The sequence below is a fragment of the Anas acuta genome, chromosome 24 (genome assembly GCF_963932015.1).
Source record: "Anas acuta chromosome 24, bAnaAcu1.1, whole genome shotgun sequence".
Taxonomy (NCBI): domain Eukaryota; kingdom Metazoa; phylum Chordata; class Aves; order Anseriformes; family Anatidae; genus Anas; species Anas acuta.
Genome location: NC_089002.1, coordinates 6,219,147 through 6,243,608, shown reverse-complemented (window position 1 = coordinate 6,243,608; position 24,462 = coordinate 6,219,147). Strand labels below are relative to the sequence as shown.

General features: G+C 46.1%; 2 protein-coding genes across 10 annotated transcripts in view; one reads left to right on the top strand and one right to left on the bottom strand.

The window, feature by feature from the left end:
- Positions 1 to 221: 221 nt before the first annotated feature.
- Positions 222 to 23,489, top strand: CAMK1G (calcium/calmodulin dependent protein kinase IG). Of its 3 annotated transcripts, XM_068659692.1 has the most exons (14): positions 8,658 to 8,770; positions 8,857 to 9,011; positions 13,404 to 13,521; positions 16,256 to 16,384; positions 16,888 to 16,962; positions 17,259 to 17,397; positions 17,525 to 17,648; positions 18,205 to 18,280; positions 18,843 to 18,955; positions 19,321 to 19,399; positions 19,800 to 19,887; positions 20,685 to 21,106; positions 21,639 to 21,769; positions 22,839 to 23,489. In XM_068659692.1, exons 3-13 carry the CDS (start codon positions 13,430 to 13,432, stop codon positions 21,730 to 21,732), a joined length of 1,431 nt encoding a protein of 476 aa, XP_068515793.1. In that variant the 5' UTR covers positions 8,658 to 8,770; positions 8,857 to 9,011; positions 13,404 to 13,429; the 3' UTR covers positions 21,733 to 21,769; positions 22,839 to 23,489. The 3 variants fall into 3 exon arrangements, with proteins under 3 accessions (XP_068515794.1, XP_068515793.1, XP_068515791.1); XM_068659693.1 differs by lacking the exons at positions 8,658 to 8,770; positions 8,857 to 9,011 and adding an exon at positions 222 to 334; XM_068659690.1 differs by having other exon boundaries at positions 8,719 to 9,011.
- The window catches only part of LAMB3 (laminin subunit beta 3), a 39,542-nt gene continuing 37,764 nt past the window's right edge, over positions 22,685 to 24,462 (bottom strand). For all 7 annotated transcript variants that reach the window (XM_068659682.1, XM_068659681.1, XM_068659685.1 and 4 more), the window contains one exon: positions 22,685 to 24,342. In XM_068659682.1, the coding sequence (XP_068515783.1) occupies positions 24,206 to 24,342 (137 nt within the window). In that variant the 3' untranslated portion in view covers positions 22,685 to 24,205. The remainder of the gene's footprint in view (positions 24,343 to 24,462) is intronic.

Genomic DNA, 24,462 nt, shown 5'->3' with positions numbered 1-24,462 from the left:
TGCCAGTTAATAGTTATAACAAACTCCAGGTCTCCTGGAAGCAGAGTAAAACATTGTTTTCATACAGCGGAGATAGCTCCTCTACACAGGTAGCTTCTCTCCTGAATTTCCTTGTGCAGAGAAGTTCAGCCTCACTTGTCAGCCCCCAGGGCAATTCAAGGACTTAAAAGCAGGATACTGTTTAAGGGTTCAATCAAAGCAAACAAACTGCTAAAAATAAATTGGCATCCCATCTGTTACCAGGCAGGGAATTTAGTCTTAGCAGTCAGGGGACGGGATGAAAGGCTGCAATAAACACCTTGAAATGGATATCTGAGAAATTCTGTGGCCTCAGGTAAATGGTCTGATTTTCTCTTCCTTCCTTTGCACAAAGTTTTTTTTAATTTATTTTTCCTAAGGGAGAGAAGTGAGCACAGGCTTCTGTGGTACGAGGAGGGAAGCAAACAAATATTGAACATCCAAGTTTAATAATGTTCAAATGAACTACTGCTGATAAACATGGTTTCACTGGCAGAACATGAAGCACAGGGGGTGATCCAAACCTGGTGCCAGCCCAGCCTGCTCCCAGCGAGCAGCATGGCAGGCAGCGTGTTGAAATCCACTCCTGTAGCACCCAGGGAAACTATCTGATATTCTGGTCTCTCCTGACAGCAAAAGCCTTTCTGTGGCAAAGCCTTTTCTCAAGGAGTAAATATTTTGCAAATTAACAGCATGCTAATGGACTACAGTGTATGTTACTGCTGCAGCAAAACACGGGGTGCCTGTGAAAGTCTATTTACATGCGAGAGGCAGCAAGCAGCAGGAACCTGCCCAGTACTTCAGATAAAAGATAGCAGAGAGCTGTCTTCAGGCAAGCAGCACTGTTTCCTAAAGGTGTATCCAAAATATATTAAAAAGACAACAAAGAGAAATGGGCAGGAATTAAATGCCTGCTAACATGAAGTGTGCCACCCTGCCTGCAGTGCTGCCAAGTGCAGCTGCAGTGGGACCAGGCTGCTGCACCCGCAGCAGGAGCTGGGAGGGAGCCCAGCCTGAAGGAGGACCTTAAACAGGACTGGTGTCACAGCCAGACACAGCTTCATGAAGAGCAGACAAGTAATGTGTGATAAAAAATGAGAACTCACTGTTAAAACCCCAAAATGCTTCATTATCAGCAGAGGATGTAGAGGATTTGGTGGTCAATATCTGGGGAATGATGGGCTGTGGTGCTGGTACAAACTGCACGTTGCATGACTGGTGCACCCCATTGCTGCTGACTTTGTTAGTTCAGTCGTAATAAATCAAAAACAAAGTGTTTTGTGCTGAACAAGCACAGATAATAAAGCCACGTTGAATCAAGAGTTTTCATACCAGTGAGATGCCTGGACATACCATTTTGGGATATGTCTGCAAATTCATTAGTAACTTCTGGAAACTCTCTTCCTTTTGGCAAGCATCTTTCTTGTCCCCCGAGGAGCTGGCATCCACAGCCTCCAGGATATTCACTGCTTGGCTCCTTGTGTTGGCAGTAATCTGCATTAATATATCATGTCTGATTGGATTTACTTTTTCTAAAACTAGAGGGGGAAGGCAATTGAAAATAAAAAGTAGAAAGTGCTTTTCTAAGAAGTGTCCAGTAAAGCGCAGACTTTGCTTTTCATCTGGTGAAAATATTATCATTTTAATTCAGGAAAACACCACGTGAGAATGAGTTCAAGTCTTCATTTGAATCTACAGAGGCTTTTCTTTTCCAGAAAGACCATATTTTCTTAGGGAGCTTGGTTTTTCCTGGCCACGAATCCCATGCCTCCTACCAGCTCCCATCATGTCTGGCCTTTTGCCTTTCTTTTTTTTGAAATCTGGTTTTACTCTGTATCTCAAGAGAAGGCAGCACTCACTGATCAAATCACACACATGCACACAAGAAATATAAAATTTGACATTGTAATTATGAAGTTCTCATATTAAATCTATGTTCATTTTGTGTAGAAGCAGCTCTTGAGCATTATCACCATTGCCTTTGTTGATTTTTCACAAATAGCCTTATGAGAGCTGCTTAGAGTTTTTGTTGCCATTCAAGCTGTGAGATCATTATGAACCAGAAGATTGAAACTTTAAGATGCAAGACAACATGGATCATAGCCAAGAAACATATTTGGGAAGCAAAAATAAAGCAGATGTTTAAAGTCAGGAGAGCCTGACAGACAGAGATCTGTGGAGCTCAGAACATACAGGCTGGTTTAAGCAGAAAGAAAAATAATAATAATAATAAAGTGCCAGCTCCTCCTGGTGCTGTCTGGGGCTGCTGGTGAGCACACTGACAGTGTTATGCTGGGGGTGCATTCCCCACAGCATGCTGGTACGCTGCATGCAGCCCCGGGGGTCTGGAGCAGCCTCTCACGTGGAAATAGCACTTCCATTCTGGATTTTGCTCCTTCTAAGGCAGCCTCATGAGCAATTTGCCTTTTACACCTTACTCTTTGATAGGGATGCTCAGAATACCCTGCCTTCCTCTCTGCCATTGCCAACCTGAAAATGGACACCTGACAGCTATTTCTAGTTCCTGGCTATATAAATAATGAATGGTTTCATACCGGGAGGAATCAAATAGCACCAGATGACTCTGGTAATAAATCAGGAGAAAGGCAGGTGGTCTCTTGTCAGGCATCTCAAAACCGATGTGCAGCTTTATGAGGAGGGAGGTGGCTCCGGTAAAAAACCCATCAATATAAATCTCAGATGCTTAGAAGTTACAGCACTTCTCAGTGCTGTTTTTAGGCATTGTCATAGTTCTGGTCTTATATGAAGAGTTCTCAGCAAAAGGCTAGTTTAAAGAACAAACCTGCACCCCCTAACTTGTGGTTTTTGCTCACCACTGTTCCCTAAGCCTAACTTCATAGCATTCACCAGGGGAACAGCTCCCCTCCGCCAGGCTCACTAAAGAAAAAATCTAGTAAATGCGTGATACTTGGGGTGGGAAATTAAAACTCGCCTTCTTCCCAGTGACCACTAGGTAGCTCTCTACTCACTTTTAGACCTTGACAACAAGCGACCATTTTCACCACGTGCAACTGCTAGCACCTCTCCCATCGATCTCCCCCCTGCAGCTGGTTTGACCCTTCCTTTACACAGTTCTTCTAGTCTTAGTCTCTGTTCTGCTTAGAAAAGTTTTACTTTCAGGAGAGAAAAAAAAAAAAAAAAAAAGACAGCATCCATCTTGTACACTGTCAGATGGGATAGGAAGGAGGTGGGAAGGATCCTGCTGAAAAGAGGTGGTTTGGATTTGATGCTGCTGTAACGAACTGCACGGTGTGCCTGAAGATGACAGAGCCTGGAAGGTGGTCTATTTACCCATAAGGATGTCATCTACTTACACAGAACAGAGAAAAGAGTGTCTAAATAGGCTTGGATATATGCCCTGTGCCATAGCAGACCATGGTAGCTGCCAGCAGGTGTCCCAGAGCTATTTCCGAATAGTCAGAAAACAGATATTCTGAGTAACTGCATCTAGCAGGATCCGGGAAGATAAAGATTTCTCCAAACATCACAAAACCAAGGTAATGGCTTATTAGGAGTAACAGCACCTTGGGAAATTGTACTACACTGTTTCTCTGGCCAGTTTACACATAGGTGAGTAAAGCAAACGCTCCCGAGTGCTGCTGGTCAGTCTCATGAAAGTCTGAGGACAACTTCACAAAGTGCCAGTCCAGGGTGCAAAAGTGCAGTTCACATTTTCAGACAAAGCCGGCTTTTATCAGTACTCCCACATGCAGAGGGATGGACTCTGTGACTGCTTATGAAATGTTTTGTCATCTCACTTCAACTTTTCAGTAAGCTGATGAAAAAAAAGCATAAATCCATCAGACATGTTGTCTTACCAATTCCTGATATGTTTTGGCTACTTACAGAGAGTATGAGAAGTCTTCAGAGCAGATGTGAGATTCAATCTTGTTTGCTCACTTGTCATCACTCAAAAACCAAAACAAACACGCCTGCTCCTGCAGGAGTTAGCCCCCGCGTCCTGCCTGCTCTGCCTCACTGAGCTGCATGCTTGCTCGTGCTGCCCTGGCTTTAAGGGTGACTTTTGGTCTGTAGCTCAGTTTTTCCTTAAAACTTTCTGCAAAGCAGCAATAGTGAGCCAAGGAAACTGTGGAAGAGGAATATGTGGCAATTATGCTGAAGACATCACTCATTTAAACAAAATCTCAGATGACATCATACTGCACTTGAAAGAAGGGTAATCTGGAAGGAGTCACAAAAAGCTCTATCGTGCATAACTTCCCAAACACTATCCCTAGTCTGTAGGTTTGTCAGCATTTGCACTGAGTTCCTCTACATTGCCAGGGGTATTTCACAGGCAAGTGGAGCTCCCTATGAGCTCAGAATAACATAAAAGCAGACAGGATACAAGTTTATTATGAATGCCTGTTTTCTGTCTGATATTTCATCATGGGTTCCAAACTTAGTGATGATTCTCATGAGAAGCTTAAAAATGCAGAGCTGGTTTGGTAGGACTCACCTACCTACTGTCTCACCTACAGACAGTGCAGAGGGTTTTTTTCTTCTGCTCGTACCCGTAACTGCAGATAAAACAGAAAAAGTGATTTGAAGCTGCTATCTGGCCCAAGAGGGAAAAAAAGCTTAGCAGAAACACACATAATCCCAGATGAGACAAGATGAAAATAATCTAATTAGATTCCTTCTTAAGCTAAATTCTACAGTACTGTTATCTCCTTGGTTATTTACTGCACACAGTAATAAGCAGACAAAGAAAAAATTGTTCTTAGTATTTCAGCCAGATTTCAGCATCCTGAAATATTTATAAATGGAGAAACAGATTTTTACTGGGAATTATTTAATACATTTTTTATATCTTTTAAAACAGCCATCTGCCTCAGGTGGCAAAATAATCGCTTGGAAACTGTGAATTTCAGGTGCACCTATTGATCTGCGAAGACTGACAGATGTAACTTCCCCCAGCAGGCTAGAGAGGGGCAGCCCTCCCTATCCCCCATCAGTTACCTCCATCCTTTGCTCCCTCTGGTGCTCCCCACATGCTGAGAAGCCCCAAACCACAAGAGTCCACAGAGCTGCACATCCCAAAACTTCATGCCCACAGCTCAATAGCCAGAACTTGCCATGATTTCCTGAGCTTCTCCTCCCCCAGATGCACAGAATGAAGTTTTGCTTTTTATGGATGCATAATTAACCCCTTGAGTAAATATCTATTCAAACCTACATAATTAGTACTTAATTTTTCAAAAAGCTAATGAAAGGCCCTTTTAGGTTCCTAATTGGCTGCTACTTCCCATTAGTCAACTCTCAGTATGAATTATCAACGTGGAAAATACACTATATCACAGAAACTATGCAGACAGTGAATGCCACGCTAAAAAGCCCACAAGCAGGACAGCCAAGCATCTGGGGCATGATCAAATACACCCACTGTGGATTGCAGCTGTGCAATACAAACTAAAATTGATTCAAAAGGAGACATTCTTAACATGACGACATTCAGTCGCAAACCCAAACCCACAGTGTTTGATCTTCAGGTCATGGGTTTGTTGTAAATTTGGGGATGGTGGATCTCGTATCACATCAGGACATGTCCCCAAAAGACAGATGTCTATGAAAACAATGGCAATATAAGAGAAGAGCTACCCAGAATTATTTAGAGGCAGGTAATCAAGCTATACAGTAAATGTACCACTGAAGAGCTTAATTAACAGCATGTGCTTATTAGGAGCTAATTACATGATTCTTTACCATTTTGAAATGAACGGTTACCACTTAGTTCACAGAACCTTAATTACCAGGTTAGGGAGAATGTGCAAAACCTGCTGCTAAATTCTTTGGGCATCTCAGTTAACAATTTAACCACTTCAATTACAGAAAATATTCTATAGAAAAGAGCAACTCTTTCCAATAAAGCCAGTATAGATTCAAAGAAGCGTCTAGTTCCAGATCAACACACTCCAGGTCACACTGTAGATGAATGAACCTTCTTGCCTCGCAGCCAGTGCCTGTGTTTTACTCTTAAAGCAACAAAGGAAAGCAAATAATGCCTACATCCACTTGTGAGGAGTACATAATTGAATTACACGGTACTGCAAGGAGCTTGTCTAGAATAATACCTTCCCTTAACCGCTGCTCAGAAATACTGGCTGTGCAGCTTATAAAAGTCCCTATTTATCTATTTTTGCTCCAAACTCAGTGTTTTCATTGGCTGTGCTGCAGTGCTCTCTGCTGGCACCAGCCTGGGATTTCCTGCGATGCCACAGCAGAGTGAAACCAGCAGCAGGGCCGTGCCGTGCACCCTGCACCCTGCACCCCGTCACCTGCACCCTGTCCCTTGTCCCCAGCCCAGGGCACTGGGTGGGACTTGGCACGAAACCTCTGCGTAGCAGGGGATTGCCCCGCTGGTGCTGTGCCAGCCCCGAGGGCTTACAACCCATGAGTCAAGCTCCTGGAAAACCCTGAGACTACCAACACTAGTTCTTGGTATTTACTTTCTGACCTTGTGTTTACATTTCGGGCGTCACATCTCAAAACATTGCTCTGCTTGAAAACCACCCTGCTGATGCCTCACGGCCTGGCTGCCCCGCTTGCCTTCTCACTGATGATACTCACAGACATTTCCTTGTTTCACTTCGCAAAAACAGAAGCGTTCCAGGTCCCTTATCACCAGAGGATACATGAGCTGAGTCCCGCCGCTTTATTTTTTCCAAGGCAAAGGTTTTTGGCATCATCTGGTGGCAAAACCCTGCACCAGGACCAAAGACCAGACGCATTTTTCTTGCATGTCCCTCGCAGGCTTCTCCCTGCGGCCCCCTGATGCCAGGGCAGCGGCTGAGGCCTACGCAGGGCCGGGGCTGCAGGCGCCTTTCTGGCGTCTCCGTGAGGCCTGCGTTGTGCTGCCGCTTCCATCCCACCTCCTCGCTTCTGATTCATGCTGTTAAAAACTAGATTGTTGCTGGCTCTCTGCGTCTTTGGTTAATAACTGCTATTTTAATGCAGGCCCATGGAGAGCTCGGCAAAAGTCCCTGAACTGACTCGCTTGTTGTCCCAGATTTCTGCCAGGCAAGGTCGAGAGCTGCCATCTCGATGGATTCTTTCCACCACAAAGCACACAAGGGGACTTTTTACCTCTCGCTCCCCCCGGGTTGCTGGTATTTTTCTCAGTGTGTTTCTGAAGGCCAAACCCAGAGCACTGATGATCTGGGAACTTTGCAGCTCTCACCATGTTTTCAAGCAAGTTTCTTCCTGCTTTTACTGTGCCTGGCATTGTCCTGCTGCAGCTGTGCTCTTTCCATAAGATTTATAAGACACTGACAGCAAGTGCTACAGGAGCAAAACAAGGAGTGCTTACCCACTTCAGCTGACTTTATCGCAGGCCTCTCATTTCCAATAGAGCTGACAGCAGCACCCAGACTCCAAGGACTGGAGTGCAGTAAATGCTTCCCTTTTGTTCTCATTATCTCTACCTTAAACTTCTCTCAAGGCAATCGCATTATCCTGCATAGTGTCACCATTAATTTCATTTCCCCTTAATCACCCTGTGACCATCTCAGCCTGGCCTGACTTGGTGCCCCAGCTCTCCTGCGTCGTGCTCCCCAGCACAGCCATGGGCAGGGGGTCCTCGCACCCAGCCCCACTCCCAGCCACCGGCCAGGAGAGGCTGAAAAGATGGAAAATGAAGCAGCACTGCCAAGCACCCAGCTAGCCTTCACCTACCGGCAGCTACCCACCAGCAGCACGCAGCAGCTGTTCAACTGCTAGTTAGCACACAACTTGCTGATAGCATGTAAGAAAGTAGCTTTTCACCTGCAGCTCCTGGTGCTGCTATTCCAGAGGCATTGAAGGCAGGAACAGGTGAAGCTTTACAAGGGATTCAAGATCAGATCAATGCAAATTCCACCAAAACCTGGAGCTGAAGGAAAGCTTAAGATTTGAATCCACATCCAGAAATTTTGACCAAAATCCTTCACGCTGTGGAGCTTAGATTGACAGAGTTCAGCCAAAAAGAAAGGGAGAATACTAAACAGCCTTCTTCTTGGGATTAAGCTAATGAAGATTAAAAAAATAAAAATAAAAATCTTAAAAATAAAGGATTTCCTAGTATTGCCTCAGAGCTGATTTTTGCCTGACATAAAACTAAACTTTGCAATGATATGTACATTTTTCATGCATTATTCTAGATGGCAGTGTAAATCAACTGAGAGTGCAGTCAGTAAAGTTGTTATTGCCAACCCTAAAAATTCTACACTATGGGAGAAAAAAAATGATAAATAATTAGTATTTCCTATATTCATATGTGCTGTGCTTCTCAGGAAAGCAGGAGGCACAGGGGTTTTGAAAGTCAAAATAGAGGCAATGAATGGTTTAAAATAGTCCAAAACTCTGTGGGTAGAGATTAATCTCTGCTGCAATGATTTTTCTCCATGCTTTTGTGCCATATAAAGATGGTGGAGGGCATCCTCTTGCCAGCCCTGGCGATGAGTGCTGAGGTGCCGGAGCACCCAACTTGCCCAGGTCAGTCCCCAGGGAGCCCTGTCCGGTCCCGTCCCATCCTGCACAGCCCCACGGCCCTTCCAGCATCACAGGAAGAAAACACGGTGTTTGCCTGATTAAGGCAAGTTGCATTTGCATTCCACCCAGGACTGTTTTAATACCAAATTGGCTGCTTGAGGGCAGCTGCTGCAGCTGCGAGCGCCCGAGCATCCTCCAGGCAGCGGAGCAGCTTCCTCAGCCCTGCTGGGGAGCGCTCCTCTTCCCGCACCAGCGCTGCCAGGTACTGCCGCTGTTATTGACAGAGACGTGCACGCACATGCACACCCACAAGCAGCTTATTCTCGTGTCAATTTACTCCCCTGTAAGTGCTGCCTAGCTACCGGCACGGCGGAGACATCTCCTTCCTCCCTCCCTGCCAGCCGGCTGCCTGCCAGCGCCCAGGCAGGCTCCAGTCCCCCAGACCCACGGGAGCTGAGCAGGAGCACGGGGGAGCAGGAGTTGCTTTGTTTCTGCTGACTTGGGTAAGCGAAATATTATTTCCTTAATAACCGTTCGCCTTTCTGGGTAGCAAAGCAGGTGGGATTCTGGCTAACCGGTTCGTTTTTTTTTTTTTTAATGATTTGTATCTCTTAACAGGAATATCCTGGAGGACCTCTGTGCACAGGCTGTTAGTCCTAGTATCCTACTGCACTCGCGTGTTATATTTAGCAGTTTCATAGAAAGCTGCCTTCTGACATTTTACTTCAAAAGTATTTTAAGAATCTGACATATTTATATTGAAAAATGTGATTTTGCAAGTGGTCATCAAGGGCTACTAAGTTAACATACTGCTTTTGAAACAATGGGGTGGCTTAATGTAGATTTGTTTTTAATGGCGAGCTGATGTTTTCAATTTCTAGTTCTTTTGTCCCTGAACACAGAGGCTGGCCTGTCAGTTAATTCATTCACATGCAGATTGCTTGTTTTGGTGTATTTTTTTTTAAAGCAAATCCTTTGACTTTGTATTCTCCCCCTTATTTTTCTTTAAACTTTTTTTTTCTAATTCTAAAGGCAGAATCATGAACGAAGCATGTTTCTTCCCCCTACACATGTAACTTTGTCACAAGACTATTAATCATGCCTTACAATAATTTTGCTAGTGCAGTATATCCATTCAGAAGCTGAGTGTCTGTCTGCAGATGGATTTGTTACTGTGAGATATGAAAGCTGAACAAATTTCTACAGGAAATATTTAAGCAAGGTCATAATAACACTCATTATATTCTAAGCAATGATGTGTCATTTGCTGGATCAGACAGAGTACAGCAGCAGTCACATTTATTGACTTTGCCTGTGAAGAGCCCAAAGGTTAGACATTCATTTTGAAACTACTTACTACTTTCAGCATATACTTATTAGGCTGAAGTCCTGCATACTGCTTAATTTGTTATGATGAGGAAAAGGAAACTAAACAAATTAAAGCGGTGTTAAGTACTTTTTTTTCATCTTCAAATGTCTTTACATCTATTAATAGGTATTTCCATTTTATTATGCGATCCCAACATATCATTGCTATTGCACCATCAAAAGTGGATGGGCAAATGGGCAAACCCAGACCTTTCTCTGGATTAGGGGTTTAAAATGGTGCGTTCTGCAGGTGCGTGTTGGTACGCTCCATCCCATTCTCCCTCCACGCATCCCACTGCTGTGGCTGGAAAAGCTGCCCACCGAGGCAAGCAAGGGATGCTGCACAGGCAAAGGGGGTGTCAGGATGGAGCTGACAATCGACACGTGCCAGGAGCATGCCAGGAGCGTGCAGACGGACACATCACACGGCAGGAAAACCTGCCAGCCCAACCACAAAGACTGTTTGCCCGACTTTCGTTACGATGTTTTCCATTCCTGTGGAAAGCAAAGCCGCTTCAGCTACACGAATAAATCCATTAAACCCTGTTTACCTGTACACCGTGTACTGGCACTGAGAAAGGTCTGGACATTGTTGGACAAGAGAATGAATAAATACATTTAAATTTTTTAAAAAAGGACAACAAATGTATCAAACAATGCATTTTCTCAAACTGCTGCAAAGTGCAACAGGTGGCTTAACCAGATCAAGAGATGAAGTGAAAGACAAGTTCACAAAGCCTGCACCAGGAAAATCACAGGTCCCATAATCCAGTATCATGGCCAGACTGCGAGGCCTCTGTGTTCTGCACAAAGCTCCCATACAAATAGGAGAGGAAAAAGTATTGAGAAGAATCTGATCCAGCATGAGGAAGGAGGAAGGTGGGCAAGTGTTTATCACTTGAGTACATATGCGGCTTTACATTTTGGGCAATTCAAACATTGCATTATTTTGCTCCCAAAATAGCACCACTTACTCCCCTTTCTCTCAGAAAGGCGAGCTGAGGCAGGAAATGACTTGTTCATGATGATACAGAAAAACTGAGAAAGCAGGAAATCAAATACACGTGTATGGAGTCAGAGCTATTCATCCAGCCTTTCCTCCAGATATCAGCAAAACCAAAATGCTGTAGACATGGAGTGACAGAAGGAGAAACTATAAGACGAACAGATGATTCACAGGAGACCAAAGAAAACACGTTACTATCTTCCTTCTAGAAGCAAAATCTATCTAAAATAGAAATTGCTTGAATTCATAAGGAGTGAAAAGCGAAAATACTAAGAGAATCAAGCTTAAAATAGCCAACATTGAGCAAATCTTACACTTGTGCTCGCGCGGGGTGAGGTAACAGACACCCATCAGTTTCCATGATTTCCCCACCCTTTCAGCCACGTCCCACAGCTCCCTCCAGGTTCCCCCCCAGCTCCCCAGGCCCTGGGCAGCGCTCAGGCCCCTCTCGTGGGGTCTCTGGACTGGCTGCAATGCAGTGGCAGCCCTGAGCCCACCTGGCTGCAGCTCCCCTGCATGGCCTGGTCCCACCTCGCTGGGACAACGCAGCCCCCACGGGGATGGTGGGACCAGAGGGAAACACGGCTCGTCCCCAGTGTCCCTGCTGAAAATTCTCTTTTGGGGAAGTTCCTGTTCTGGAGAGGCTTGAAGGGGTGGGATGGATGGATGACTACAAATTAAAACTTCATCGTGGGGCTCAAAATATTGGCAGAAAGAGGTTTCTACCAAGTCATCGTCATTTTTGTGAAGAATTTTTGATCTTCACTGATTCTAAGCAACAAGTTATGGCTGCTTTCTGTAAGGGTTTCTTTTTTTAACAGTTACACATTGCATTAGAATACATAAAGTAAATAAAGGTCAAGTGCACAGTGGCCTTTAGTGATTTTATAGACTGAAGCCCTCAGCTGTCTGCAATGGAGCCAGTTTTGTTTTTTAAATTAACCTTTAAAAATTGTGTCAAGGATCTCAAAATCCTGAACATGCTAATTAAGGAGATAAACTAGGTTCAGGAGGAATTCAGTGCCTGAGCTGTCTGTCACAAAACAAGATCTTTCAGCTATTTCTCTGCTTTCATACTTCCCCCTTTTCCAACCAGTTGTACACGAGACGTTTGGTTTGACTTTGGTTCAGCTGCGCCCTGCAGGGCAGCTGTTCTTGTTGCTGGGAAGGGAGATGCTCCACGTGCCAGAGCTGCTGCTGTTGGCACCCAGTCAGTCCCCTCTGTCCAGGGATATTTTCAGTCCATTTCTTCTGTATCCCGATAGTGTGACAAGCCACGTTTGTTGACTTGTTTTCCTAATCTCAGGGCTTCTTTTTCACCTTGCAATGTACTCCCGGATCTGTAACGTTAGACCTGATCTTATTAGGAGCGTTTAGATGTTTGTATAACATTTCACACCTCCCAGACCTTGTGTAAGCTGTAACTAATTCTCCCACCACGCCGGCGAGCTCCCGCACCGCTGAGTCTTACCTTGTGCATTACCGCGGCGCTGCTCAGCCCCGGCTCTAAAGCGCTTACAGGTGGGAGGGGAGGTGGGAGGCGGGCTGGGACCCGGCCAAGGGCAAGCTGCCCGGAGATGCTGCCAGACACATCGCAGCCGGGTGCTGACCCACAGGCAGCATTACGTGCACCCTCGTACTCCAATGCTGATGATGTGCCCAGCCGCCACCCAGCAGAGCAGGGGTTTTACCGCACGAGGCTGCGTTTTCCTCTTTCTCTGCTCTGACACCATGAGCCAAGGATTAGTCAGCCTGGTAAAAACCCGGCTGCGTTTCCCTTTTGCCTTCGTCCTTCCCTGAGCAGAGGAGGGCTCAGAGAGGCAGCACCAGGCTCCCAGTCCCGTGCAGGGACACAGGCACCCCCTGCCACACCAGCAGTGGGCCCTGGGGTGTGGGAGCCCTGTGAGGAAAAGGCAACGGGAAGGTCATGACTGAGAATGAAGCGAGCAGTCATTAACAGCAATTAAGGACGACAGCAGCGCAAACTGTCCAAGGCAGATCAACAAAGTGTTTTATATCAGTTCCCTTCCCTGCAGTCACGAGCTCTTTAAACTATTTATTATTCAAGCAATAAAGCAGCTCAACTATAATCCGTCTGCATTGCTAGTTGTACCTAACTTTTTAATCCATTAAGTCATGGATGCTTTAGCTAAAATTAGCAACCATTCAGCAGGGCTTTTTAGCACTCAATATGAAGCACAATATAAACATTTGTAATTGCCACCATGCACTAAGGGAGTGTACTGACAGGACAGGATTGCCATATGGCCCCGGGTTCCTACCCAGCTGATCTGGTGTTGCTCTGCACGGGCAGCTGGAGCTGGACATGACAGCAGGGACACACTCAGCTCTAACGTCTGTTAAATAGCAAAAGTAGTACAAAAAGTACAAAACTTCACATCCTTCAAAGCTGTTGTAAAGTCTGAATGCAAGCAAGCACCATGCGTGGCAGCCTGGCTTGTCCTGTCCTCCCTGCGAGCCCCCTCCACCTCCCTCAGCTCTCTCCTCCTCTTCCTCACAGCATTCCCTGCTTCCACTCTGGAGGAGATGGGCCGCAAGGAAGAGGATGACAGCAGCTCCTGGAAGAAACAGACAAGCAATATCCGAAAAACTTTCATTTTCATGGAGGCCCTGGGATCGTAAGTACCGCAGCTGCTCCCCAGGCAGAGCCACACCAGAGATCTCCTCCCCAACAAGTCCCCCCTAGGGCAGTGACTCCCGCCGTGGTGTAGGCCAGTGGCACAAGCACTCATCTCCTGGCGAGCCAGCAGTGCTCTCCTGATGAGCCTGGGGTGCTGCAGCCCAGCACAGGTTTCCTGCTGGTGCTGATGCTCACCGAGTGGCACCAGAGCCACCCTGCATCCCCCTCACACAGCACCCCATGAGCTCTGTGCTTCCCTCCTTGCCCTCCAAGCCTGCAATGCAGCGTGTTTGTGATTCTGGGTGATTCTGGGCTTAAGTTTTTGCTCTTTCCCTTCTGAACGCACTGGTCTTCGCTGCTGCAAGGTCGAGTAAGGTCAAGGGATGGCTCTGAGAGCTATAATAACGTCGTGTATTTAGCTCATAAACCCTGAATCACTTGAGGGATGAAACAAGAACAAGGATGTTCAAGTTGTACGATATTTCTCTGTGAGTTAACAGCTTAATTTGCCTATTTGTGTGAATGAGACGAGAAAGCGTTTCCAAGGTGGCGGAGGAGGAATTGAATTACCTCCAATAGGAGATTCTGCCACGTCCAGATTTTCCCTGACTTTAGAACCCACAGCAAAGCTTCCAAGAAACAGCTACTCCAGAGCTCAGCTACGTTTTAAATTATCGTGTTCCTGGTCAGCCTCCGAAATTACTTAAATTACCCAGCAGTTTCCTGTAAAGGAATGAGGCTAGAAAAAAGGTTTTGCCTCTCCTAGCCAACTTGTTGATTCATCATTTTTTAATAAGGGGCATAATTATTATAAACTGTTTGGGACAGATATATAGAACAGATGCCCCAGCATCTGATTTGTAGGTTGTTCATTTCCTACTATTACATTAGTAGGAAAATTTAGTATAAGAAATTGGGATTTTTTCCACATGCACCACTTCAGCTAGCTGACAAAAATAAATGAAGATCGGGGACTTAAAACTACCTGGAAATTTCCCATCATCTTCCCAGAGCATCCATAACTGTTGAATTAGGGACCTTAGAGAGGACACCCCTGCCCATTCCTTGTTTTCAGGAACATGAAAGTATTTCCATGAACCAGCCTTCAGAGCTCAAATGGATAAACAGAAGAAATGTGTGAAACAAGGAAAAAGTCCCCATGCCAGCTGATTTTTGAGCCAGAGGACAGAAGGCCATTACAAATAATTTACTGAGTGAAACCAAGATTTAAATTCATCTGTTGGGGTGCTTTCCTGAAAGTAAACATTTTTTATTTTGTTGTTGCTTTTAAAGGAATTCCTTAACCTTGCTGGGAAGCTGTCCTGGCACAATCCTAATTCCTCACAGCCCCCGTGGTGTTTCAGGTGGTTTCACAGCACCGAAGCAGGAGAGAAGCAGGGCCCAGCAAGGAGCTGCCCCGGGCTCCTGCTCTCTCTCTGCATCGTTGCTGGCTGCCAGTAGCTAACACAGACACAGGAGCAAAGCAAAGCGCCAGATGGGCACAGCTCCGTGCTCACCAAACCCATCTGCACGCTGCCCTGGGTCCTTTGTTAGTGGATTACAGGAGGTATGGGTTTCCTGCCCTTGTTTACTGGGTTTGCTGCAATAGCATCCCAGCTGACAGCACGCTTCCACGCGCTCACCTTCCTCGCTCTACCTGCTAGCGCCCTGCAGGGCTTGCAGACTCAGTGGCTTGTCCCATTTAACTGCCATCAATTAATCTGTTGTTCATTTGATGAGGATTGTTGGGGAGTGACCTGGCAAAGTATGCACTGTCGCTGTCCCGAGACACGTGTTCTGCTGCCTGAGAAAAACCTTTAACAGGATTGCAAGCTTAAGACATGTTATAAATACCCGCTTCTCAGTGCACTGAGCTGAACCCCCTCAGGAAAGTACTAGGCACTCACTTGTCACGTTGTGACTAAGGTTACAGAGGTATAAACAGAGAGAAAAACCCATTAAATGCTGAATGGAAATACTAAGAAACAGGCTATGGTTATCCAGTCATTTTCCTCTCTATATACACAAAACTTTGACTGATACACCCCAACTGCAACACAACTGGGCTCTCCTCACTGCAATTTGGCTGCCTCAGTCCTCAGGGCAATGCTGAGCAGGGAAAGTGAAGCACTGCTTCTGCTAAAACAAAGGCCCTTTGAGGAGACACAGTCTGTAGTAAGCAGGAATTTGGCCTGGCTGGAACAGAGGTCTCTGATCATTCCCCGGGGCCATTAGCTGCAGTGAGCACTCAAGCTGCAGGCAGCCCCATTAGAGGGGTGGTTGTCTCTGCAGGACTCGCACCTAGCCTGGGAAAATCCCCCGTGGTCCCAATGGATTGGAGAAGCCTGCTGCTGGCTGCCTGCCTCACCAGCAGCCTGCTCCAAGCCTGGACAGCTGAAGTTCATCAAAGCCTGGCACACGCAGACAGTCCTGAAAAAAGTGACTTAATTCCATCACAGGGAGCAAATTCATCCACTCCCTCAACATAGCTTCATGAGAAACTATGCAAATTTAACCTTTTCTCTACAGAGAAATTTTTTATTATATATATACATATTGCAAAATCTTTTATTGCATATCCTAACTTTGGGTCTGCTGGAAATGTAGTCCCAGCTTTATCATCAGCATCCACTTAGAGTTTGGTTTTCCTGCTTTTTTCTCTTTCTCTCTGTAACTATCCTCCCAGTTCACAGGAGCAGCATCTATTGAAATACAACTTCTCCTCTTTGCAGAGGTGCCTTTTCAGAAGTTTTCCTAGTGAAACAAAGAAGCACTGGCAAGCTCTTTGCTCTGAAATGCATCAAGAAGTCTCCTCTCACAAGGGACAGCAGCTTGGAGAATGAAATAGCAGTGTTGAAAAAGTGAGTATGTATACATGGTGTAAAGTGAAGTGGAACAAATATCCTTTCCCAAGATGTGGCTCCAGAGCGAGACTAATACAAAGAAATAAGTATGTCTTTTTAAAGCATATACAAATACTGGTGCCAACTAGTAGAGTAGGAGCATTCCTTCTCTCGTTCCCCTGCTGGGTTTGTAACCCCACCACAGCCACGCTGTCCCAGCCTGGGAAATGCAACAGATTGGGCAGAAGAGCAGGCAGGGAAGGGAGAGCCAGAGTTAATGCTTTTACAGTCCAAGTAATACCCCTGATGCCAAGAAGGCAGCTGCTCAAAAACTGAGGGTTTGCCGCTGGGACAGAAGGTGCTCTGAAGGAAGCTTGCTGGGGCATCAACGATCCTGTGCTGCATGGATCAGCCACAAAACAACTCAGTGAATTTGCATTCACGATAAAAGCAAGACAACTATTGGGTCTTCAAAATTTTTCCTTGCCAGCTTTGTTTCTGACCCGTGACTATCTTTGCAGAATAAAGCATGAGAACATCGTGACTTTGGAAGATATCTACGAGAGCACAACCCACTTCTACCTGGTCATGCAGCTGTAAGTACGAGCAGGGCTGTTTTGTGTAGGCCTCAGAGGAAGCAGGAGGCAGGAGCAGGGCAAGGCACCGCATCTCAGCACAGCCCTGTGTGAATTTGTGGGTTTTACCAGGGGTGCTTGCTGGTTGCTGGTGCTCCACAGGGGACCCAGGGAAGTCTGCTGGCCCCGAGCCCCGCAGGGTGCTGCTGCTCAAGGAACTGCTCTGCTAGGAGGAAGTCAGCTTGCCTCAGAGCTGAAAGCACAACTGCCTTTGTTTAATTTTCTGGCTTTTTCTTTCTGAACTGCCACTGTAACAGGGTGTCTGGCGGAGAGTTGTTTGACCGGATCTTGGAGCGAGGGGTTTACACCGAGAAAGACGCGAGCATCGTGATCCACCAGGTGCTGACAGCAGTGAAGTACCTCCACGAAAACGGAATAGTTCACCGCGACTTAAAGGTGAAGCCTGTCCCTCAGCCACAGCACGGCCTCTGCAGCCACCTAGCTTTCCCTTCTCTGTCCCATGACTTTCTGCTGTTTCATTTTTCTACCACAAATTTCAGCCCCTGACTCTCTGTATTCACAGCCTGAAAACCTTCTTTACCTTACTCCTGAAGAGAACTCCAAAATCATGATCACAGACTTCGGCTTGTCTAAAATGGAGCAGAATGGCATCATGTCCACTGCCTGCGGGACTCCGGGATACGTTGGTAAGCCAAGGACCAGGAACGGGGTTGTACAGGTGGATTGTCAGGGAAAAAGGCTTTGCATTTACAGCACACTGCCTAGCAGAAAGGAAAAAAATACATAATCACATTAACAACAACACATCAGTCACAGATGCACTGCAGAGACACATAAAGAAATGGATTGCAGATGAGTTTAGAGACTGCAGAATCCCAGAGTGTTTAAAAGCACAAGAAAAAGATAATTCTAAAAGCAATAGATTTCTCTGTTACTCATGTATTTATTGAAAATTTACAAAAATAATTTTAACACAATGGGATGTTGTTTAATGTCTAACTGCATTGGCTTGATCAGCAGCTTGCCGGTCAAACCCTCAGGGTGCAGGCAGAAATCCTCAGTGGTTCTTTCTGTTCAATGCTATAAAGTAGGTACAAAAAGCAGAGACTAACTGGTACAGAGGGCTGTTAATGGCTTCTGCACTGATATCTCAGAGCCAAGTGTACAAGAAACTCCTCCTTCTCCCAGTATTGAGTCATTTACTATTGCTTGTAATTTTCATTTCTTTCTGCTTTTCTGCAGCCCCTGAAGTCCTCGCCCAGAAACCATACAGCAAAGCCGTGGACTGCTGGTCCATTGGAGTCATCACCTACATCCTGTGAGTAGAAGCAAAGAGCATCCCATTTTTTTCATGAGTTTCTCAACTTGTGTACTGCTTCGTACACCTCTGCAGTGTGGAAGTGAGAGTGGAGGCGATGCCGAATCTCCTCCTTCCCTGCGGTAACAGCACATCATTCTTCCTTCGCACAGATTCACCACACCATAGAAACAAAAGGGATGTTGGGAATCAAGAAATAGAGCGGAGATGAAAGGAATCACATTTTTCTCTATTATGTGCCTCATCCTATCCTTTGTTTTTTGTTTTTTTCAGTTGCCTACAAGTATCATTCGATCTTCCCCTGTACATTTTGTTTCGTTTCCTCCCACACCATGCAGTTATGTTCCAGCTGTGGCTTTGTCCTTTTGCTGCTGCAGTTAAGTTTTTAACTCTTTTCTGCAGCTTTCCCAATGCACTCAGATGCAAGGGACAGAGATTCCTAGAGCAGCCTCCTCTGTTGCTCACTTTCTCGTGCTGCACATGTGTGCCCAGCCCACCTGGGCTCAGGGGGATTGTGCAGACACAGGCACTGAAGGCTGTCTGTCCGGCTGCTCTCTTCCAGGCTCTGTGGGTACCCTCCTTTCTACGAAGAGACCGAATCCAAACTGTTTGAAAAGATTAAGGAAGGCTACTACGAGTTTGAGTCTCCGTTCTGGGATGACATCTCCGAGTCAGGTAGGGTTCAAACACTGGCAGCGCGTTGCTTCCCCTGCCCTGCACAGCCACTGTGCTCCCGGCCCCTGCTCTGGAGCTGCTCCGTAAAGCAACTTCTGAAGCTGCTCAGTTCAAAAATTCAGTCCAAATTCACCTACTCTAAGCATGAGGTTAGGTACATCTCCAGTACACAATTTTTCATCAGAAGCACCTCACTACGAACACCTCCCTTTACCAGAGTAACAGGGCGGTACGAATGCCTCCTTCTCAGGGCTGACCTTTGCAGTGTTTGTCTGCCAGCGTTTGCCATGTCCCATTAGGATTGCATCCTGGAACAGGGAGGAAATAACCTTTTCTCTCTCTGCTTCTCCTCTCCTCCCAAACAGCCAAAGATTTCATCAGGCACCTGCTGGAGAAGGACCCGAACAAGAGGTTTACCTGCGAAGAAGCCCTGCGGCACCCATGGTGAGCGGAGCGGGTGCTGGCAGCGACTGGGGGTTTGCCAGCCACCGTGCTGGGTGGTAGCTGAGAACGGAGGTGTCCCCCCAGCCCCTTGTTAACGTCACCGGCTGCCTCCGCATGGCCCTGGGTCTTTCTTTCTTCTGTGCGAAGAAAGAAAATGATGAATAATTAAAGATGCAATTTGTGTAATATTTGTCTCCATAAACAGAGGCAAGGAAGAAATCCCATTCTGAGCTTTTCCAAGCTTTGAAGTGTGTGTTTGTGTTACATTTTGTTGCTGTTTTTCCTTTGGGTTTAATTATTGCTGATTGAATGTACAAAGCAGTTAGTTGCCTCCAGAATGTGGAATGCCTTACAAATGCCATCTGCCTACGAGCCCATTTTCTTCTCTCCCCATCTGCAGGATTAATGGAAATACAGCCCTTCACCGTGACATATACCCATCTGTCAGCGCTCAGATTCAGAAAAACTTTGCAAAGAGCAAATGGAGGGTAAGTTGTTTGCTGTTGGGAGCCTAGAGCCATTTCAATAACAAATGCCAGTTGCTGCCATCTAGCAATGAGCAAGGCTTTGGCTGTGTGGGTAAGCACCCAAAAGCTGAGATCCTCCAAAGGCTGCCTGAAAATCATGTGCAGCTACTGCTTATAGTGTGTTTGGACCAATATTCACTGCTGCATTGCACACTGTTAACATTTACCAAATACATTGCCCTGTAGTGCCCTTGCCAACAAAATAAAGGCTAGAGGAAAAGGACTCTTGTCTCTGTCCTAGGGAAATGAAATAGATGCTCCATCAGCAGGTTTGTGAGCTTAATCCAGCTTTTCCTTCTTTCAGCCTTGGACATAAATTGGTTCTTCATCTATATCAAGAGTTTTTGTAAGAATTTAGGTAGAGAGAGGAATGCCATAGGAACCACTTCTATGATAGTATTCTAAATACTTACATTCAAAATTCAGCTCAAGCCTCCGTTTCACACTGTGGGGTAATTTACAGCTGTTCCCCCTGATTTCCTTATCTAGAAATAGTTGTAATCTTCAAAAGCATCAGCAGTTTGCAGTCAGGGGAAACCACAGTGTTTGTGCCAGGAACGAGCACGTCCCACTTTCTACAAGTTGTGCAAACATTCAGGCAGCGCTAACCAGTACAGCACCATCATCCCCCCGTGCTGCTGCTGCTGCAGGGAGACGTCCCTTCATCCCGCAGCAGGGAGACATCCCTTCATCCTGCTGCACCCACACAGCACCACACCGCTAGGCACTCACCATGGGCTTTTTGTCTTCCTCCCCAGCAAGCCTTCAACGCTGCAGTCGTGGTGCACCACATGAAGAAGCTCCACATGAACGGCCACGCCACAGCTGGAAGCACCCTCCCTGTTATACAAGTTTCAGAAGCATCCAGACCCAGCACACCCAGCACCACCCAGCCACCAACGCCGAACAATGACAAGGACACATCGCTCCCTCTGGTCCCTGCACGAGCCTGTCCCAACCCTCCTGCTCTGCTGGAGCAAGACACAGGAACAAGAGAGGGAAAGCTGCAAAACCCCCCGGTGAACGGATCGCTGCCTGCGGGCAGCAGCTCAGTCTCACCAGACAACCAGAGCCCACCAGCCAGAACTTGTGGCTGCAGCCCAGCCTGCATGGGGCATGAGAAAGCCAAGGCGTCCTTCTGCTCCGAGACAGTGCTCCTTAAAAGACCTGGAAAATCCCAGTAGGTATCCAAATCATTAGGCATAACTTCTGACAAAGTGTATGGGACGAACCCTCCCTGGAAGTAGTTGCCTGGCACATAAGTTGCCAGCTCCAGGTGGAGTAGAAAGGAGGGAGAAAAAAGGCCAGAAGCAAACGTTGGACTGGATAGGTGGCAGTGCCCAGCCAAGCATCTTCTGTGCTCGTATGAGCATGAGGTGAGGCACGGTGCCCAGGCTGCACAGCAAAGCTTGCAGTGAGCTGAGGGGGCAGGGGTTTGGTTGCCACACTCCATTTACATCAGTGCATTTGCTTTCCAGAAATTGAAATTGCCTATGGTTAAAGCTGCTGATGCCAGTTATTCAGCTGCTGCTGAGTGAGCACACCCTGCCTTTGCTGCAGTGTTGACTTGCACCCCTACTCTGCTTTCAGCAGATGATATTCTTTATATTAAAAATACAACTTTGGTTCACCTGCAGAATGATCAGTGATATTGCTATTTATATATATATTTTTTTCAATCTTCCTCTTCCAATTCTTCCATTTTTATCCAGTCATTTCAAATCAGAAGTTCTTGTTCCAATGAAAAACAGTAAGCACTCCTCTCACTGTGGGACTGGGCAGACTGGAGTTTGTTTGATTATGTGATGAGGACGGCAGCCACCAGGCTCCCCCATCGCCAGCGGTAAGTGCACCACAACCCAACGACCAAGCTGCTTTCAATTAATCCCATTACAGCGTGAAAAAGGGAACAGCAAGAATAGCAAAGTGCTCGTGCATTAAATAAATTGTCTTTGCAGTTTTTCTGCAGTAGAAAAACACCTTAACTAAATCATCTTTCAAGAAAGAAATCGTCTTTCAGCTTCCATTTAGGCCAGTCCAGTGACTCTAAAACCAATTGGTTTTAAAGGCAATTATTGCCAGCCTTTTATACCACAACAGGCTCGAACAAGAAGTGTGTGAAAGGAAACAAAGCATGAACCTGGTATATCAAACACTTCAATTATTAATAGCTACTCTTTGAGAATCACACTGGAACCAAACAGCTTCATCAGCTGGGACCGGGGGCTTCAGCTGGGTCTCAGCAGTGGCCAAGAGCAAAGGGCTGACAACGAGCTGCTGGCTGGTGGCTGAGCACAGACGGGAGATATCCTGCAGCCTGAACAGCCCAGCCCTTGCCCAGATTCAGTCCAGGCAAGACAGTTCAGGTTGCTCTGTTACCAGAGAGCATTGCATGGAGATGTTTGTTTTGCAGGTGAGCAAGAAATAACAAAGTACAAAACAGAAAGTTTCCTCTGGTCTGACTGTAGCTCAGGTAACTTCTTAGCTAGTCCAGAATTAAATATTTGCCCCACGTTGTATACAAGCAGTAAGGCCTATTGCTATTAGATTCTGGGAGAAAAAAATGGTCCTCAAAAGGTGAGCGTATGCTAGCATAATTCTCCATGAAAACTGCATCAAGAGAGCTATGTCCTATCGTCTTTTATGACCCTCTCTACTGATGAGATTATACGGACAGAACTGTAATGTACAAAGGATCAATAGATGAGACAAATGCAAGTAAGATCTACTACAGATTCCAAACAGGTCAATTCCGATGATCAGTCATGTAATAGCCCTTTATAAATGCAGCATACAAAAGGATCTAAGCTGTTCCTAACCCCCGTGCTGCTGCTTATTAACAGAGCACATTGTGAAGGCAGCAGTTTAATGAAACAAAGTTCAATCCCCAATTGAAATTCTCTCTCTTGCAGAAACAGAAGGGCTGTTTTACTCTTTTCTGCACTTCAAAGCCAGACATCAGCAGTGCAAGCAAGAAGAAAGGAGGCTGCGTCCCGCCAGCAGCGGACTGGCAGCAGCATCTCGGAGAGCAGCGACCAACAGGTGACGAGCGGCACATTAGTCCTGGGAATCCATCAGTGCAGCGACCTCGGCATGTTTCTGGATCGTTAATGCTGGGACAAGGCACTTTAGCAAGGGAAAGTCTGAGGCTGCTGCTAGCATATTCAGTGTATATTATCCATACTACATTGCTCGATGCTGTAAAGCTTTTGTTTTCTGTATACTGTTTAGTTGTCCAATGCATAAGTGCACTGCACAGCACAGCATAAATCCTATAAACCAAAGCCATGCAGAGTTTTATTCAGTGGCAGCTCAGTTATTTTTACAACATGCACCCTACCCCTTTGTCGGATTTCAGTTCCTCCCAGGCTTCAGCTCTCTGCAGCTCAGTGACAAGCAGCTGCCCAGGCTGTGCAGTTCTCACTTCAGCTACAAAAGGAGACAACCTGCTAGCAACCTCCATATGTCTGATAATAATCACAGCGAGGTCTAAATTCCCTGCTTCCAAGTCCATAATTGCACAATAAATACTTGCTTAATAAAGCTGACTTTTGTTTTGTAAAGTGCCTGTTGGTTATTCATAGAAATTTGATGTGGTAACGGTCTATTAAGTCCCTTCTAAAACGTTCCCCATGCAGCTGCAGACCTGCTCCCTCTGGTACTTTCTGGCAAAATGTTACACAGTAAATAAGCAGATTGTGGCAGAAAGTCAAACGAGATATTTGACTTCGCATCTGAATATGAGATCGTGTCTCTCTTCATAGTAGAAATATAGGTATGTTGTACAGATACAATGGAGATAAAATTCTCCATTTCTGTGATCTGGTTCTTTGAAGAAAGAGCTAGGAGGGAAGTACTGAAGCCATGGCAAGTTGTGAAGATTAACTGCAGTGTGAAAAGCCCCAAACAAGGGTTTTAATTTGAACAGCGAAATCCAGCTACAAGAGCTTGAATTGGCTAAAACATGAAAAAGAATTGGGGGGAGAGAGGGGAGGGGTTGGAGGAGGTGGTTATAAACCCTTCTGGAAATAACAACGTTGGAGACATGTTCATTATTTGCCATTAATGATCAATGTCTCTGCCCCTTTCCTCTGAGCCCAAGCAGCTTCAGCCAGTCAGTCCAACGTGAACCTCTCCATGGTTTCACTGCAGCTCCTCTCCAAAGGGACAGAAATTCCATTTGCTAAATACGCAGACGTTAGGAACATGAGAACTGCAGCCGGAAAATGGGAGTAAATACTCCAGTCAGTGTGTGCAGCGGAGGAAGGCACCACCTCGCTCAGGAGCAGCTGTCGTAGTAGGCGACTCGCTTGCTGATGGCATCCCAAATCCTGCCCACCCGCTCCTGCAGGCCTGACAGCCTGGCTGACTTGGACAGCAAGGCTCTGTTGCTTTCCTGAATTTCTGTCTCTAAAGCTGAGAAGAGAGTGCAGGAAAGGGTAATGTGAAATCACAACTGGAGGAAGGTGTCATGTCCAGTTTTCCTCCCCAGCCTGAGCCTCCCCCTCCCTCCTGCACCAAAAAAAAACAACGTGA

Bases quoted from the DNA above. Each gene is read 5' to 3' on its own strand.
- CAMK1G (XM_068659693.1), top strand. From the start codon at position 13,430: ATGGGCCGCAAGGAAGAGGATGACAGCAGCTCCTGGAAGAAACAGACA. The intron at 13,522-16,255 runs GTAAGTACCGCA...TCCTCTTTGCAG, and splicing joins TTCATGGAGGCCCTGGGATC to AGGTGCCTTTTCAGAAGTTT. The intron at 18,956-19,320 runs GTAGGGTTCAAA...CCTCCCAAACAG, and splicing joins GGATGACATCTCCGAGTCAG to CCAAAGATTTCATCAGGCAC.